The following is a 19,009-nucleotide window of genomic DNA, read 5'->3' on the forward strand; positions in this document are numbered from 1 at the left end:
TTATGCGGGTAGACTTTAATGTGCAATTTAATTACCCTTAACTGCTTAAAGTCAACATTTTACCCTCTTTTTTTATTAGTTTAAATGTTAAACTCCTTTTATTTCATTATCCGAGATCAGCTTACGGGACAAATTAAGTGTAAGCATTTGGCTTCATCAACACCCTGCTGCTGGTGTAATTATGACCAATTAAGTTTTCAAATTAGATTCACTTTCTTCTCCTAACTCTTACTTAACCTTGCATCCCTGATTTCACAAAGCCCCCAAAAATAACAAAAGGTTGAATATGGTGTTGTTTGAGGCAAGAATTCCAGGCTGTCTTTGGAACCAGCATGAATAAGTAAACTGTACTCATAAATCAAGTTAGTCCTCTGCAAGGCCAAGATATTAACTACGCATTTACATCAGTCTGTACACTCAATGGGAAACATACATTTTGTGAATAAAAGGTAATTGAGGTGATCGTATTCTGCCACACTGGCGAGCATTCCTGTCATCCGCATTTGATCCAAGGCAAAGACTTAACCCGCAGCTTACTAATGTGGGAGCCATCAATGTAAAGGTCAAGCCTTGACACACACAGAGCGTTGACCACCATGCTGGGCTTTCAAGCAGCAATTCATTCATGGGATTATTCCCTTTCTTACACTGATTAATGATGTAGTGCTTCTTGTAGGACTGCATCCCTCCGGAGGTCCGTCTACCATGATGCTCCCAGACTGACTAATTGAAATGACTTGCAATTAATCTGTTCACTGAGTCAGTTGTTGAAAGGAGAAGTGAGGGGTGGAGATCACCTTCAGTCTCTTCTTGTTGTTGCACGCACGCACACACACACATATTAATGTCACATTATCCGATTAGCTTATAATTTATTAGCGGATAAGAGTTACGATATTCATTTTCACATTTTCACATCACATGACCTGATGTATGCTTTACTCATACATACACATGCATGCATGGGTGCATGCACACACACACACACTATTATTATGTTATTGCTGCCGACTGGGCCTCACTCTTTCCATGTGGCCAGCCCGTATACTCTTTTTCCTTTCTCTGAACATTTTGGGTGAACAACACATGGGTGAAGAGAGGTACGGCGCTGTGAACTGATCACCATCTGCTGGTGAGTTGGTTCAGATAGCAGGGAAGACTGCAGGCCATACCCAGTAGACCTAAATGCATAGTGAGAGTGTGCTGGGAAAGGCTCGCAGAGAAATCCATCCGCCATGATTTCAAGTACCATCTCTGTGAAGATTTCTCCCGTGTACCAGTTGGAGATTCAGAGCCCAAGTGGACTCTGTACTCTGTTCAAGACCTTCATTATGGAAGCGGCTATGTGCAGCTGTGGCCACAAGCTCATGGTTGCCTGTCATGGTGAAAACCCAAAGATATGCTGGTAGACACCAGTGTTCTGGGAAGCTGTCAAGCTGACGAAGGAGGGCTTTAGAGCGTGGTCGGCTCGTGGGACTCCGGACTCGGCAGACAAGTATCAGCGGGCTAAAAGGGCCATTGCTGTAGCAATTGTGTTGTATAATTGTGTAAGCAAAGACCCTGGATATTGTGGGGCTGTACTGGATATTGTGAGGCTGTACTGCTTGACACGCCTCTACAGTAGTGCATTGACCTCGGGTACAGTACCTTTGGACTGGCAGACCGGGGTGGTGGCCCTCATTTCCAAAAAGTGCACAAGCATGCACGCACACACATATTCTTACATTTTGTACAAAAATGTGTGCACATACACACTTTATCGCGACAATCACTTTCCTGCAGACTTACCTGAAGTCGAACGTCCAGTTTCCTAACCTTGAACTTAACCTAACCTTAGCTACAGCCTCGCTTCGAAACATATTTTAAACTCAGAATTTATTGTTGTTTGTGACTTGCAATCCTCCATCCATCTCCTACAGATTTATTTCAAACGTAGTTGCTCGAAACTCAACCATTATCATTGCTTAATGTTAAAAAAATGTCTTAACCAGAAATGTTATTTCCCTTGTGGGTACATTTTCTTCCCACAGTGACATGAGTGTCCTTGCATTAGTGTGCCTTCAGGTGGACCTCCTCACACTTACAGATATAAACAAAGCCACATATTCACTCACACAGTTTCTTGCTTGCCTCAATGCCTCAAGCTCCCACATACCGTACACATGTATTTCATAATGAACTTGGGATGTACTGCACATCATTGGAGAGCTCTTTACATCACCGTTATGGCTTTATGGAAGAAATTATAGCTTAATGTGTGTAAGGTAAAGACTGGAGTCACACTGTCTGACAGTATTATAGCGCACTATATTAAAGCTGGTGCTCATCTGTGGTTTTCATATTGATAAAGAACAAAGAGACATTAAGGTGCACAATAATTCAGTGCAGTATGTTAAGTTCTCCTCAAAACTAATCAAATAGCCTTGTAATATATTTTTTTCTTTAAGTCACATGTCAACAACCATTTCATTGGGAGATAACATTATTTAACAATCATTGAAATGGCATTTTATCAAGTTAGCCCCTTGACTGCTAGAAGGTTGTTCACATAAGTCTTTCATCCAGCTGTTTTCCATAAGTGTTTTAGTGAGTTATTTCTACTGTTTTATCATGTAACTTCAAACCTCATATTATGGTGAACTGTGGGATTTATCTTACACAGTTCAAGTAGTGGGTGTATGAATATTGACAGGTAGAGCAAAAGAATGGAAAAACCTGGAGATGCTGTTTTATGGTGCGAAATACCTGCTTCACCAGCGTATTACTGTACTTCACTGAAAGATGTGGTATTTCCTATTGTCTATATTATTGGTCTTCAATACAATTCCCCGTGACTTGCTGTACGTTACTACTGTAAAAACGGACCAGCCAAAGAGACGTACATAACGTGAAATGTTTTTGTTATTGATTGATGTATTTTTCAAGCAATCTGTTAATTGTTTACACATAACAGAAAACACTTTTGCAGACTTCAGCATTACACACGTCATTCACTATTATACAAAACTGAGAGAAAAGCAGCTTCATTTCAATGACCAGGAAACAAATAATTCCATCCTGACAATTTTCTTCTAAACCTAATTATCCAAATTGTTGTTTTTCCCTTTGTGTCCTGAATCCATCAAAAGTGGAAATTATTTTGAGGCATCAACATATTCACAGTAAGAAGTTGTAAATTAGGCTTTTGGTTACAGGCATTCATATTACATAACAGTGATGTTCAGTCATTTACATATTCTCTGTTATTTAATAACTTAATGGAAGATTAAAGGATTTGCTCTGACTGCATTTTGTCACTTCATCTTTCCGGTTTCATCTCCTCCCGCCTTTTTGTTTTTCTGCTCATTCAGTTTTGATTTGTTTCTAAACTCGGGGGCAATATTTCTTCTGGTGTTTATATTTTCTTTCTCCCAGTTAATAAGATATAGACAAAGATGCTTGGGGAGGATTGGGATTCACGTTCTATTCCCAGTTTTATCTATACAGTATTGAAGAGATGGATGAATAATCTAACTGAATGAAAACAAAGTGTGAAGTGTTTGGTTTTATCAGGTCTTCTGAAGTTTAAATATGTTTTGTATCCATTTGTATTCTCATCTCATTGTGTTACATGAGACTGTGGAGTCTGGAGACTTTCTCTTCCATCTGCTTTCACTTTTCACTCTTTTCTTCTCCTCCTTGTTTCTTGTAATCACCGGGGAATTGGAGTCACTTTGCCTCTAAATGCGGAATAACAAAAGACCCATCAATCCCTCGCAATAGCAGTGTCTTATCTTTGCCTCTTTTTTTTTTTTTTTTTTTTTTTTTTTTAAGTCTTTCCTGTCTTCATCTTCATTTGTCTATCTCCTTCACTGCCTGTCTCTGGCCTCCGCGCTTTCTCTCTGTCTATATAACTTGGTGGGTCTCTCCTTCTTCCTTCTCGCTTTTTCCTTCCTGAATCTTTTTATATCTCACAGAGACGTTCTTCAGAGGAATCGGTTGAAGTTGTCTGATCTGAATAAATGTTTGTGATTAGTGGCGGGACTGTCTTGTGGGTTGCGTTGCCTATGTGGGAGTTGGTGCTCAAACTCACTCTGCTGCGCTGCAGTGTTTAAATGAGTCTTTGTCAAAGCTTTCCCTCCCATCCGTCTGTCACTCTCAGTTTGTGGCATCTATTTTTAATGGCCTGGGAGACGTGCGGAAAGCCCCAGCCTCAATCTATCTCGAGACAAACAAGATAGTTGTGGAAGGTTACTTTTATTTTTTTATTTCCCTCATCACAGTGGCTTTTATTGAGATGTAAATGTGATGTGAAATTTTTGGGCTATTATCCTGTTTGTATTATCGGTGTTGTGTAATAGGTCAGTTGCTATGCTTTTCAACAAAGTAAAGTAAAAAAAAAAAAACATGTAAGCAAACAAATTGCAGTCTTTGTTCAGTTCCGGAAGTTAAAGGAAAAAACAAAAAAGAAGAAAAACAACAGCATTTGCCTGAATCAAACCAAATAGATTTAATAATATTTCAATCATAATAATTGGCCTTTGCAACATATTAAACTGACTTGTGTCTAGTATGAGACATTCTCTGTACCAACCATATACTTTTAAACCATATGCTTTGAAGACTCGACACTGTATCATCTTCAAAAAAAGGTGTGAAAAGAAACATAGCTTTTCCCCTAAGATGCACCCAGGTCGGGATGTGTATGTGCTGACCTCTTGGAGGCATTCGTCTGGACATTCCCCGCTGTACCACTGAGTGGTTGCTGAATATATGGCCAAACACTGACCTTCCTGTCTTTGATTTGGATGCTTTTACCACCCACGGTGCTTTCTTCAAGCCCAGCCACACACAGCACTTCCCTTGCTGCTGATGCCACCCAGCTCCCTGCTGTACCAGACTTTGATGTGGGTGCTCGCCAGTTAGTGCACGGCAGCATCATATGAAAGTAATTCTTTCATCTCGTTTCCCTTCTTTATTTTGCAAAAACAAAAGTTGTGTTGTATTTGAGAGAGGGGGCACACTGGCAAATAGCCCGAAAGTTTGAACTGGAGTTGTTTATCACTAGAACTACAAATGACCCATCACCTTTTTTTTAAAGGCAAAAAATGCAACTATGAATAACAAATAGTCTAATCTTAAAGTAGAAAATATCAGCTAAAACTAGGTCTTTCATTAGTGGCACCATGTCATCAACCTGTTTTATGGGATGTACCATGCAGATGTCTCACTGCTCACTGGTGACAAGGATCAATGTGGAATGCTGAAGTTGTATGTGTACAGCATTCCAGCAATTTGTGGGAGTTTGGGCTTTGAATGTTGTTATTAGTATTATTGAGGTTTGTGTGTGTGCTTGTGGGGGTTTTTTTGTTTTTGTTTTTTAAATGAGGCTTGAATCCCAGAAGCACACTTCACATGTGGGAGCTGACTTGTCTTATCTGGAACAAAATGCTGGATCCCAAAACATTTTCATTTGTTTTGAATGGCTGAAGTCGCACTTATGATTATGGTCAGGAAAAAGGGATTAGTGCTGCTTTATGTCAATGGACTGCCTCTCACTAGTCATGTGGTACGTGTGTGTGCATGCGTAATCATGTGACTGTTTCACTGAGATCTGCAAACGCGGTATGAGCATTAAACCTGGGGGGAAAAAACAACGAGTAGTCTGAATTGTTTTTGGTTTTTGTCTTGATACAAAGAAACTATCACAAGGAAATTTGTGCTGTGAGTAAGTCACACTCAGATATTGTACGTAGATTATAGGGATGAAGTTGAAACTTGTGAAATCGAGAGTTTCTATGAGACTTGTAATATGTTTCTCTGTGTGTGAAAGAACCTCTATCATCTCTTTAGTTGAATTATTTCCCCTGACAGGAGGTCTCTACTTGTACTCCCTGATAGTGAGAGACGAGTGCCCTCCAATCCCAAACCAATGACACATGACTGACTGAAGAAAAAGCACTCACTAAGCTCTCTCTCTGTCTCCCTGCCTGCCTCCCTCCCAACTGGAGCTCTGAAATATCGACTCTATGGGTGTTCCAAACACAAGTGTCCTTATTACTTTCAGGCCACTGTATGTGTCATTGTCTTATCTGATCCCATACTGCTCAACTAGCACATGGACAGCCTTGGTAGTCGTCGTCAGATGCGCTTTTGGCCCATTGCTAGTAGAAACAAAAGAAAGTGTTTGCATGGCTGATCAACTCGAGTCAGTCTAAAGCCATTGGCAAGGAGCAATCCATATTTATGCATGTGGGAGAAGTAACATTTATTTATCAAGACGTGGCTACACATATTGAGGCTTTTCTATCATTCAATCCTGGACAATCCTCCTCGAACATAACCAGTGTAATATATAAGTATTTTACACATTTCTCTGCTTTGGTCTCATAGCAGTCACACTGTGTGGTGGAAGGAGATGGTGGTTATCAAATTTCCTACACTGTTAGATTATCTCAGGTTGTCCACTGTCACACATTCATGACAATGGTGGGCCTTGAACACCTCTCACTATTCAACAATCCACAGATTTTTAACCACAATCAATCGTTGTTTTTTCTTTGTTTTTGTTTTTTCTGTATTTTTTAAACAAATATAGTTTACATATTATATGGCTGCCTTTAAACCGTTAAAGAGGTCATATAATGCAAAATTCACTTTCTAACGGTTTTCTAACAGTAATATGCCTCTCCATAACTGGGAATGACGCCCCAGAGAGGAAGGCACAACGAGATGAAGTACTTCCTCCTCTTCCCAAGATGGGCATATGTAGGCGGAGATCGCCCAGCTCACACAGACAGAGCAGATTCTGAATGCAGCTCATATGATCCAATATACAAATTGCTGAAAATCAAGGAAAAGCTGGATTTGGGGCAATAAACTTTGAATAATACGTTTTTGGACCAAGGAGACCCATGTGAACGTGTAGAGAAGCTGTATAATATGACCCATTTAACCACATCCAAACAGTGGGAACACTGCACATTCACGGCAGAGTCCACTACCTGAGCCAGATCTGTACCTTTAGACTTTTAGACAATTTAAATCATTCCAATGGTGGCTAATGCAGACACATATTATCCAATTGACACAGTCACAGTTTGCATTAAAGAACCATTAATTGTACTGTGAGAAGTCCTATATTAGTTTAACCTTCATAAAAACATCCAATGATGATCAGACTTCATCTGGAGTTGTGGTTGAATCTTCAGTGCTGTCAGTATAACTACTCCTCACTGCTACTGTGAAGTTAAGTCTGGAAAGCTGTTATGCTGCATAGGGTTGGGCCTGCTGTGCTTCTATCAGATGTGACGGCTTTTTTACTGACACACCACAGGAATGACGCTTTACAATGACTCCGTCTGCACAATGTGAATTCAGTACGCACACGACCCCAGTTGGAGCTACACCCGTCATAAAGTAAAGTGTCACAGCTCAGACTGCCGCCATTGTCACAGCTTTGAAAGCCTCGGAGGAGCGACTACCTCTGTTATTAATCTAAATGTGTTCAGTGATTGCTGCTGAGCTTAAGGTTTACATATAGAGAAGAGGTAGGTCTTCTCTGTGGGATACAAACGTTGGTATTGATAAATGTAAAAGATCCAGTCAGGTAATGCAAAACTGTTGAATTAACCTGTTTGGTCATTATCAAATGAAATAACAAAGGAGTCATTGATTGACTTCAACACAGACAAACAAAACAAAACAAAAGATTGAGACAAACTGTATATTTTCCCTTCTTCATTTTCTTCCACTGTTTTCTTTATTCAGATGGGGTCATGATGTTGTGAGAGATCATGAAACTTAAAGACGGATGTAACTCTTTCTTCCAATAAAAAGGTTTTGTTTTTGAAACAGTCTTTTTTTCCAGTTTTCTTTCAGTCTGAGGCTGTTGTTATTCAACACTGGCAAAGCTCAAACTCGCAGGCATCTCTCAGGAAAGGGTGACAGCTCACAGTGATGTGTGGTGGCCTTTATCTTGCTGCTTACACTGGTGTAGTTTTAGAGACAAGACAAAAAAAAAATGAGAATTCAATAATTTACATCAAAAGATTAGTAAATTATTGCAGCATATTAGTGTTTGCCTATCTTTTACCTCCATTTTTTACAGTGCGTTGTCGAGGGTAAATATTGTGTCCATACTGCCTTGTCAATGCCCGATCCTGTCAGATCTCGGAAGCTATGCGACGTAGGGCCTGGTCAGTACCTGGATGGGGGACCATGAGGGGAAGCCTGGGTGAATGCAGTGAGAGAGTGAGTGGTTGGTGGTGGTTGGAGGTCGGAGGGGCCATCAGTCTTCTCCAGAGCAGCTGTGGCTACATATGTAGCTTACCACCATCAAGTATGGAGTGAATGAATAATGCAATGTAAAGTGTGCTGAGTCTCCAAGTAAAAAAAATCACTATATGCAACCCATGCATTATTATTAATAATAATGAAGGAGAAAGGCACTCTCTTAATGCTGTGTCTTCCAGTGATCCAAAATCTTTCATCACACTCTGTAGATAAGGTTTCCCTGGCAGTGACGCACAGCAGTGACGCACACCACCATCGGGTTCACCCACAGAGGCGCAGAGTCAGAACTTCTAATAACCATACTTTTACTGAATAAATGAAAAAAACAGTTAAAAAAAAAACTCACAGACTTTGCAGCCCTGTGTCTCCCGCCTGTCACACCCTCGTGTCCGGGCAGTTAAATCTTTTTTTTACTGCTAACCACTTCTCCACCCAAGCAAATTCTACCATTATCGGCTCAGTATCAGTAGTGTGCGGTGTATCAGTCTATAAATCTATACTTCATGAAGATTACGTTCATGTGTTTTATAGATCAACTGTATGAAGTTTTGCGCACATCTCTTACTGTGCTTCACTTCCTTCAAATTTATAGCTGCATGCGTTTTGTTGGGACCAGGCAACCTGAAGGTGCGTAATGTTTACAGATGCTGTAGGTGCAATGTTACTTATTTAACTGGGAGCAGGACAGATGGATGCTGAGCAGTTCAGTTTTCATTCATGACAAATAAGAGAAACGGCTGCTGTGCGTTTGTGGTGTTGCTCCGGGTATATGGTTGAAAATAAGATTGGTGGTGGATTGATTTGACAGCTTAACATCGGCGATGCTGTAAACCCCTCCACTCTATGCTTCTCATACACACACACACACACACCTTCAGAAATACCAGAAGGTACACTTATCTTATATTCTCTACCAGACTGGAAAAGCTGTCAGTGCTGCCACAAGTGTTTTAAGTGATGGTTTAAGTTTATGTGTGGGTGTTCCTGTATGCACATTTCAGTAAATACTTAGTTTTGAGTGTTGCAAAAAAAACAACACAAAAAAAAACGTGTGTGTGTGTGTTTTCTGTGAGAGTGTGTAGAATAGTCTCTCGGTCTGCTTTACCAACTACAAACCGCCATCATTAGCGGGCCTGTGACAGGCTGCCACAGCACACTGGGCTGAGTGTTGACAGCGAGGAAATGTGAAGTTAAAAAATGGTAGTATTTCCAGCCCATTTGTACATTTGACAAGTTTGAATCTCACAAACTGTGGCTGCGGCTCTGCTGGCAGAAATCATAGTAAGTCACAGGAGCATCTAGCAACACACCTTAAAAGCTGCCAGTGATGAAAGAGGTTTATGCAGCGTCATTGCAACTGTTTTGCTTCATCGATCAAACACGAACCAGCCCCCAAAATAAGCATCAACATTTCAAAGAACTGTGTGAAAGATTTCAGAGCACCACTACAAACATTTTCCAAGCTCCGATTCAGCAACCAATATGATCTGCTGATGTGATCCATGGTGTCAGCTACTTTTACATTACTGTAATAAACTACCAGACCTGTAGAGCACGACGTATTCTGCTGTGATCAATACAAATAGACTGTTTTGACTCTGCCACATTCAGTCGTCTAAATGAGTGATTTGATATTAAAACTTTAAAAATATTTATAAAAAAGTGAACAGAGGAACTGAATTAAATTCAGTTATTGCAAACAAATAATAGGATTATGATCACATACGATGAGAGGATTATGTGGCCCAAGAACAAACTCTACATTGTTGTTCTTTGATAGTCTCATTTAAAGTCTAGGTGTTTATGAGATCAGGTGAGGACAACAGTTTCTCAAAGCCTAAGTCATTGTTTGATAAGGGGGGGAAAAAACAAAAGCATACCTTAAACAGTTTGTTGTGTGATGGGGAACTCACAGTAGAGTTCTTCTCAAAGCTGCAGTTTCTCGCACAAAAAAATCTCTCTCCGCAAAATTCTTTCAAGGTTTCCTTTTAAACGTGGCTCTGACAACTTCAACATTCATAAAAGCAGGATAAACTTAAGTGAGATCAAGTCTTCAAGAATCAAACAGCGAAAGAAGACACAATATACTGTGCCAGTGGTTCTTCACCTGGGGGGGGGGCATTGAGCAAAGCTACCAGATGATCCACTGTCTATTGTGATGACATACACCTGTAGTAAAGCAGTAAAAGCACATTTATTAGAAACGTTTGAACTTTAAAATATGTCATTGTGACAGTAGGTAACTAATTAAAACATCTGGAAATATTCTAGGTTATATTTTTTATATCTTACATTTGCTGGACATCGAACTATTGCAAAAAGCCACCAGTTGGGACCTTATCAGTCTTTACAATTCTCTATGTTGTTTTTTTTTTTATTTAACCCTGCACTTTTAAGAGCACACTACTGTGTGGAGATCAACCATATGTCACTTTGAATGAAAAGTACCGTATCTTAATTTCCTTCTCTGCAGTACTCAGATTGTTTTCGGGTGCCGATGACGCACTCTTCAATCATGGCGTCTTATGTTCAGCTTTAGCTCGGTCGCTGCTCCCGCACCTTTTCCTCTTTCTAACCAAGATGGAGCTCGCTGATTGAAAGAAATGTAAGCGTGTTGCTCGGGTACTTGCAGTATGTTGAGCAGCCACGATCCAAGACATGGGTGTAGTTCAGATCATCTAAACCCTGTGGATAAATGAAATGAGCACAGTTTCCCAGGTGTCACACTGATCTTGAGTTTCCCTGAAAATCAGGATGTCACTACGTCTTTAAGCTGCCTTTAGATGCACATAGCGACACATAGGTTGTTTCTGTCCTACTGTCATTCCTCCACTCTGATCATTTCCCCTTTCTGTCTGCTCAAATATCTTGACAAGGCATTTCTGTGTCTTTCTCCTCCGCCAGCGTTGTTTTCTGTTTTCTGTCAACTCCACTGTCCTGCTGTCAACCTCGTATTCATTCTTAATCCATCGATTTATATTTTCTTCTTGACTTTCAGGCTGGTTTCCTGTGACTTTTCAACTCTCTGTGCCTGCTGCCCTTTACATCTGTCTCTCGTCAGTTTTCTTTTTTTCTTTTGTTTACCATTGTTTCTACAGTCAAATCCCCACCCTCCATAATTCTTTACCTTTGGTCACAGTTCTGTAGTTTTTTTTTATGAATGTCGTCAGCTATTTACAGTTTACTAAGTGCCTGACGCAGTTTGCTTTTTTTCTAACTTGTTTTTTATGGTAAAATTCTGAACTGCCTCCCTCCTTTGATGCTTTGCCCCTATTTTCTTGCAGAGTCCAGATGGTCCGTTTCAGTGCTTGTACTGTGCACAGAATGTGCTTATTTTATCACCATAGAGAGATTTTAACTGCAAAACTGTTCAAACGCTCCTTCACTTTGCTTTATATGTTATTGAAAATGTCAGGGATTGTCAGGTTGTCTATTACTGTGAGTGAAGTTATTTACAGGAGCTTACATCCCTTATTGATATTGATTTGGGGTTTTTTGCCTCATCAAAATTTACTGATTTGCCAAACTTTGCAAATGAATGGCTGAGGGAAATACCATGGTACTAATTTCAGCACGTAAAAATCTTGTACAATGGACTGTAAATAGATGTGGTAATGAACAGAAACATAGGAAATAGAAAATAACCATTTTTCTCTGTGTGTGTCTCCTTTCAGGTCTTCTCTGACGTGCCCTCATTGCCTTAAACAGAGCAACACCTTTGACCCATTCTTATGTATCTCCCTGCCAATCCCACTGCGACAAACCAGGTGACGTACAACACACAGCATCAGCGGCTCAGCAAAGAGCATAATGGTGGCTTCTTTTACCTTTTGATTAATAGTTTTATCATGGCTTTAAGTATGTTTATTAATTTGGTTTTGTCATAATTGTCAGTCTTTCAAATTTCTACACGCACTTCAGTGAAAATTGGGAGTTACCAGTTGCAGTGATGTTTTTACACATTACTGCAGAGAGTTTGGAAAGCCTTGTGCACGTAGCTGTATTATTATAGCGTTTTTGACACAACTGAGCTGTCAGCACCATGTGGGTCAGTCTAATGACTGAGTCACACATTAAGTTTACCGATAGTTATTAGATTTACTTGGGGGAAGATGCTATTAATCTGGCTGTTATCTGATTTGGAAAAGAAACTGACTAATGACTTTTGACAACATCAAGAAGCAGCAACAAAACTGTTTGAATAAATTACCAATAAGCATGCCGTCAGGATTCAGTTAGTTCAGGATTAAAAAGGCACACCGCCTCCATTAAACAGGAGTTAAGTGAATTGTTTTCCAAGCTGGATTTCACTGGGGTCAATATATTTTTGATTATGTTGAGCTTAAAACCAGCTTTTGGTTCGATGTTCAAAACAAAGAAAGAGAGCAGCTTTTGATCATCGACAAAAATATTCAAATTTAATGAATGAAAGGTCCTTGTTCTGTGCTTGATTTGCTAACATTTCATGCCATTCAACTACAAAAATGTCCCAAATCAATCACAGTGCATAAGCAAAATTAAGATGAGCTTTTTCCACATGTCGATAATATGTATTTCATCGTTTTTGCTGTTCATTACAGCGTTGGTAAATGACATCACAGCTTTATTTCTATCGTGACGACAACATGCACAGTATACTGTACCAAAAGACTGTAAAATGTTGTTTCTGCACTGCAAATTCAAAATGACAAACGTCTAAATAAAAAATAAAGCGAAACCAATTAGTTTAATTCACAAAAATTGCAATTTTTATTTAGAAATTGTAATCCTTGACAAAGAGCTACAAATCTCATCGCACAAAAACGTACTCATCATCTACTCAAGTGCTCATATTGTTATGGCAATGCAAAAGACCCATAATTGCATATCCCATGGTCTCCACAAGCATTTCTAGCTGCTTTTAACAGAGAGACAAAAACAACACACAGACACATACACTTGTGCATATGCGCACTTTTGTACGAACATTTTGTGTGCACTTGCAGCTGTTGGCCATGGTCCTATCAAAGTGATAAATGTTGCCCATCAAAAGTCCCTGACCAAACACTTTGTGTGTTGTTTCCATTTATAACCGCACCAGAAGCTGCATGTCAGCAAGGTCCTGCTGTAAGACAGTCCGACTGACATATGAAGACAGAAACAGAGGAAGAGCTAGAGAAGGGGGAGGGAAGTTTTTATTTAGACAACAGAGATATGGTTAAAAAGAGGCATTGTGAGAAACGGTGACAGCATGCCCATATGCACAACAAATCCTAAGACTCCTGTTTTTTTCCTCACTTTTCCTCGCTTACTATCCAAATGTGAAAAATGCACCAAAACGTAGTGCAGTGATTTCAAATGATTCAGATGATCAGAAGCTGAGTGAGTGGTAGGTTTGCTATTTGAACATGTGATAAACCTACCACTGTGTAGGAATTTCAGTCTGTTTACCTGTGCTGTTAAAACAGAAGAACCCACCATTGTCATCATCAAGAAGTCATGTGACTTCATGTAATTCAGATCAACGCTCCAGTCCAGGTCGCAACAGACTTCATCAGCCAGAATAACTGAAACGAGTGTGCATTATTCAGCCGGAGGAATGATCTGCTTGTGACTGTTTGTCATGTGAAGGTATTTGAATTCGACATATCTCGATGACCAAGGCGTTGTCGATATTCTTCGCGGTTATCTTTCCTGAACCACATGTCCAGCGAAACAGTCGACAATTAGAAAGACAATAAAACGACGACCACAAAATAAAAACATCGGTATCAGTTGAATTACTGCGTGCTCCAGGGTCTCACTTTGCATGCAGTCAGTATTCAAAGAATCGTCGTATCTTCAAACATGCAGATGACACTGCTCAGCATCCTCTCTGCATGGCCTCCGCCCAGCTCCAAGCTCATTCCTGCAGCTTGGGTTTTCTGACAGTGTGCGGTCTGTTCCTGCTGGAGCCTCAGACCCACACACAGGGAAATTCATTCAGGTTTAGCGTCGACTCACGACTGGCCCTCCACTGACCTGGCACACACACACACACACACACACACACACACACACACACACACACACACACACACACACACACACACACACACACACACACACACACACACACACTGGCCTCAGTTGCACCTTCCTGCTGCAGCAGTATCCCAGCTGAATGCCTGATAAGTCTGAGCCCCCCCCAAAAAGAGAAACAGCGGGCCTGTCTGCCAGCATGGTATCGCAGCCTGGGTGCTGCAGATAATACCAGGATGGCAGGAATCAAAGGAGGTTAGCAGCTTCTCTGATTGTGTTCTGTTGGCCATCTGACCTTACATCACGTAACCTTGCACCATGCAACCCCCAACAGTCCTCAGCCTCATTCATACTGATGTTAAATTGAAATATTAATATACATCCTAAAGCATCACTCAGGTCAAAAAGCGTCTTTCAATGACTCTGTATGTATGATTCAGCGCTTCAGGTGTCGCTGCACTACATTGCAAACAAAGCTGCTCCAGCTTATGGAGAGGACGGTTGTTTGCAGGTTGTGGTTCCTCCCTTCATGGGTGTTGAAGTATTGAATTACAAAGGTCAAATATTTGAAGTGTTTTCAAGCACTTTACAAAAGCCTGTTTGTACATCTATCTGCAAGACAAGACTACTAACATCCTCATGTGAGGTCATATGTCTCTTTTTTTCAGTTTACCCTTCAGGCAAAGAAATCTTCATGTGTTACTATATAACAGTGGAGAAAACATTACATTTATGTCAAAAAAATCGAATCCTTTCTACGGGAAATCAAACCGAAATACATAAAATAACTTGAAAATTGAGGGGAGATGAAAAGAGGGGTTGTGCCATTACCTTTCTTTGACCGATTCCTCCATATTTTGACTATGATACTGTTCCTAGCATAAGGTTTTAAAGATCTCTCGCTCTATTTGGGGCTTTATAGTTGAAGATATTTCTGTACTCGTGGACAATTATGTGCCAGCTAATGAGCAGTTGGTGTTTAACAGAGAAATTCAGGATCTTAAACAGCGGGGAGTTCACAGGCTGCAAAAAAAAAAAAAGTAAAGACCGGCGAGATGACATCTCTATTTCCTGTTCTTCTCAAGTGTCATCCCATGCCTCTCTTCTCATTTCATTTTGCATCTCAGTGTCATCTCGAAGTAGCATAAACAAAACAACTGCTCAGATTCTCCGGCATCTGCCCTGTCAACCTCCCTACTGGAGACACATTACTCACCTGAATAATGCATGATGGGAAACAGGAAGTGGAGGCATCAGCGATTACACCAAATGAGAGGGCATGACCTTACTTTGCCGCCTCACTGTGTTTTTTTTTTTCTTCCTTTTTTACTCAACGCCTTGTACTTTGTTATATCCTACAAATCCAGCCATCTATTTATTATATTCCCCAGCTCTCTTTCCTTCTCATCTCTGCATCCTCCACAGGAACTGTTCAGATTGCTGTAAAACAGACATTTCTCCGCACACAACAGAATCCTGAGGGACTGTCACCCCTGCGATGGTCTCGCTCGGCGTGTCCAGTCACGCATAAATCAGAACAAACACAATCCAACAATGACATCCTACAAAGGCAACATCCGAAAAGAGATGAATCGCTCAATATATCTAATCAGACGGCAATAAGTGGATTGGTTGATGCTCATGAAATTGGATTTTTCCACCACAGTGTCATCAGAGGAAACGTTTTTCCCCAAAACATATTAGACAGTGCATTTCAAAGTTTCATTTTATTGGATGCTTTGTTTTGCTGTTTAGCAGCTTAAGCTCATCTCTTAAACAAACAGACATGTTTTTCTGCACAGTTGCATTAAGCTCTCAGTTTTTTTGTTGTTGCTTTTTTTTGGAAGCTCTGTTTGTCTCTGCACAGTATGGGTGTGATACCTAATCTGTTTTCTTTTCTTTTTGTCCATACTCTCTCCCTTACTTAACACACACAAACGTACACGTACTCTCTGCTCATGCCTTGTTCTTGCCCCCACAGGCCAATGTGTGTGACGCTGGTGTTCAGCGCGAAGGGTCAGAGGTATTTGCGAGTGGGGCTGGCCTTGCCTCTGTTTGGTTCACTGTCCTGTCTGAGAGACATGGTAGCAGCAGAGGGCAACATCTCCCCAGACCAGGTACACACACACACACACACACACACACACACACACACACACACACACACACACACACACACACACACACACACACACAAACACACACACTTATCCTAAAACCACACCTGAAGCCGTAACTATTGTAAACCTTTGTGGACCCCAGAAGTTAAACCTTACCCCATAAGTGTAGTAAACTCCCAGTTAATAGAGAAATACTAGACTCTTGCAGAATCTTTGTGCATTCACACATTTCAGATGTACTATTATTTCACAACCTCGGATGTTCAGTTAGTTCAAGCAACTGTGACAGTGATTTTTTATTTTTATTTTTTACATTGAATGGAATAATTGTTTTGTATCTTTTTGTTCTCAAACCCGTTCACATTTAGCTCGAGTTCACTGAATCTAAATCCAACTGCCTTTTTGCTCCTGTGACAAGTGGAAAAAATAAACTTAAAACTGAACTAATGACACTTTATTAATCTCCTTGGAGAAATTGTTTTTTTCCACATTTTCCCACTCTATTTCCAGCATGTGGTTGGTAGCCATATTAGAGAACTCCAGGGAGCTGATGCAGGTCAAGGGTCTTGTTCAGGGACCCACAGTGGTAACCTGTCCACTGTGGGATTCCACCCTGCGAACTCCCAATCCCAACGTTGGCTTATCGAGCCCCTCGGCCACCACTGTCCCAAAAATGTGGAGATGAGAGTTTACCTCAAGTGCCTCATCTTGATATTTTCTATTATACAAACTGGATCCTAAAGCCGGTTAATTAAACCTTCACTGGGATTTGTACATTAAATATTTACCTGTTTACAGTTTAATGAATAAACTAATTGAACTGAAAAAAAGCTCCATCTTAGTTTTGGTCTAATAGTATGAAATTGTAGCGTTTAATGTCTGTGAGTGTTTGTCTAGTAATCACCACTAAGACAGCCAGACTCAATGATTGTGAAATAGTTGAGATTCAGGTCTGTTGTGTCAGTTGAAAGCGTCATTACCAGCGCCATTTTAATGAGGACAAAATGTCCCTTTTTTTTGTGCCTATTTCCCGAAACCACTTCATCCTGATGGTGATGGAAACAGGGTCACTGATTTTATTTTAAATTTAAGTTTTCTAAAGCCTGACTGTTCATTTTCGCCTTACATTTTTCAACTGGTAGTTATAAAAAAAAAAGCTTGAAAGCTTCCGTCACAAAAATTAAGTTCAGAGATTGTAGCGTCATGTTTTTAATTTGTCATATTTGAGTAAATGTTTCCTGCAGAGAATCCTCAACATGCAAACACACACATACAGTGTCTCCTATTGCTTCAGAAAGCTGTGTTGTCTTTTGTATCCTGACTTCATCCACATCCAGTATTTTACTTTGCCTTTATAAACACTTCCTGCCATCCAGTTTGTAAAAAGCGGGGTGCTGGAGCTCATCTTGATTGTTAAATTGTTTGTAACTTTGAAGGAGCTGCCTCTCTCTTTTACTTTCTGAATATTAAACCAACACACACGCACACACACACTGTGGTATCTGCATAATGAGTACTTCGCCTACCAGCACAGTTCTCAAAAGGGAAATGCTGAGACATCGGTCCCATGTGGAGCGGCTCCAATCTCTCAGGACATTGGTGTCGGATGTTCACTCCTCGTGGGTCATCATCCTTGGAGTACTCGTCCTGTGGGCGTGTTATCTTCTTCAGCTTGTTAGTCATAGGAACCAATACTGCCTCTTGATGTGTGGATGGTGGCACAACTCGCACAGTTACTTACATATTATTGACCCATAAGAGGCAAAAAAAATGAAAAATAGTGAAATATATATCAGCTTGACATGATGATGATTTACAAACAGTATTGTCTTAGAAAAACCTGCATTTGTTTGCGTTTCTGTATGTGTGTTTTTCCTCCTCAATAAGCGACTTAGTTGTACGTCCTTCATCTTTTCAGTGTCTCCCTCCTCTAAGCGTTCACTAAGCCTCGCCAGCCTGTTTTCAGCTGTGCCATTTAATTCTCCTACACCCCCTTCATCTTGTCTGTCTTTCAGCTAAATTTAAGAATGGATACGCACGACTCAAACGTGATAGTATTGCATCAGGTGGCCCACAGACAAAGTATTTGCTGTATTTCTGAGGCCGTGGAATAGAACTGTGGCCATAACCTTGGAGGGAAGTGATCGTAATTTTCGAGCTTATGTGTTTCATCCAGCGAGAAATTGTACATTGATATATATATATATATATATAAGCATGATTGAATGGTTATGATAAACATTGAGGTAGGTGTTGCTGCTTTTGCACGTTTTCCTTGACCCAGTTGGCACTGAACATGAGAACATAATAAACTATGAAAATTTCCTGGTATTTGCTTCATCGTTTGGAATCATTTCAGCAAATAATATTGATAGTTTTTTAATAATACATTATAGCATGCTGCCAATCTATTGCAGCAATCCAGTAACAAAACTATCTACTTTCACGTTGTTTTAAAGCTAGAAATGGCGCAATAATGTGATTTTAGTCAGCATAATGCTTTTCAACATATTTTATCAAGTTTAAATGTCACACAGAGATTTACACTTATGTCGTTCAGTATTGACGTACCCTTAGGTGACACTCTTGGTTGTGTGATATTCAAATGAAAGCCC

At 40.2% G+C, this 19,009-nt stretch overlaps 1 protein-coding gene across 2 annotated transcripts in view; it reads left to right on the forward strand.

The window, feature by feature from the left end:
* usp43a (ubiquitin specific peptidase 43a) overlaps window positions 1-19,009 on the forward strand; it is a gene marked incomplete at its 3' end in the record, with an annotated part of 121,758 nt that overhangs the window by 47,797 nt on the left and 54,952 nt on the right. For both annotated transcript variants that reach the window (XM_080464622.1, XM_080464621.1), the window contains exons 4-5: window positions 11,949-12,041; window positions 16,256-16,391. In XM_080464622.1, the coding sequence (XP_080320748.1) occupies window positions 11,949-12,041; window positions 16,256-16,391 (229 nt within the window). The remainder of the gene's footprint in view (window positions 1-11,948; window positions 12,042-16,255; window positions 16,392-19,009) is intronic.

The sequence above is a fragment of the Lipophrys pholis genome (assembly GCF_963383615.2).
Source record: "Lipophrys pholis genome assembly, chromosome: 5".
NCBI lineage: Eukaryota > Metazoa > Chordata > Actinopteri > Blenniiformes > Blenniidae > Lipophrys > Lipophrys pholis.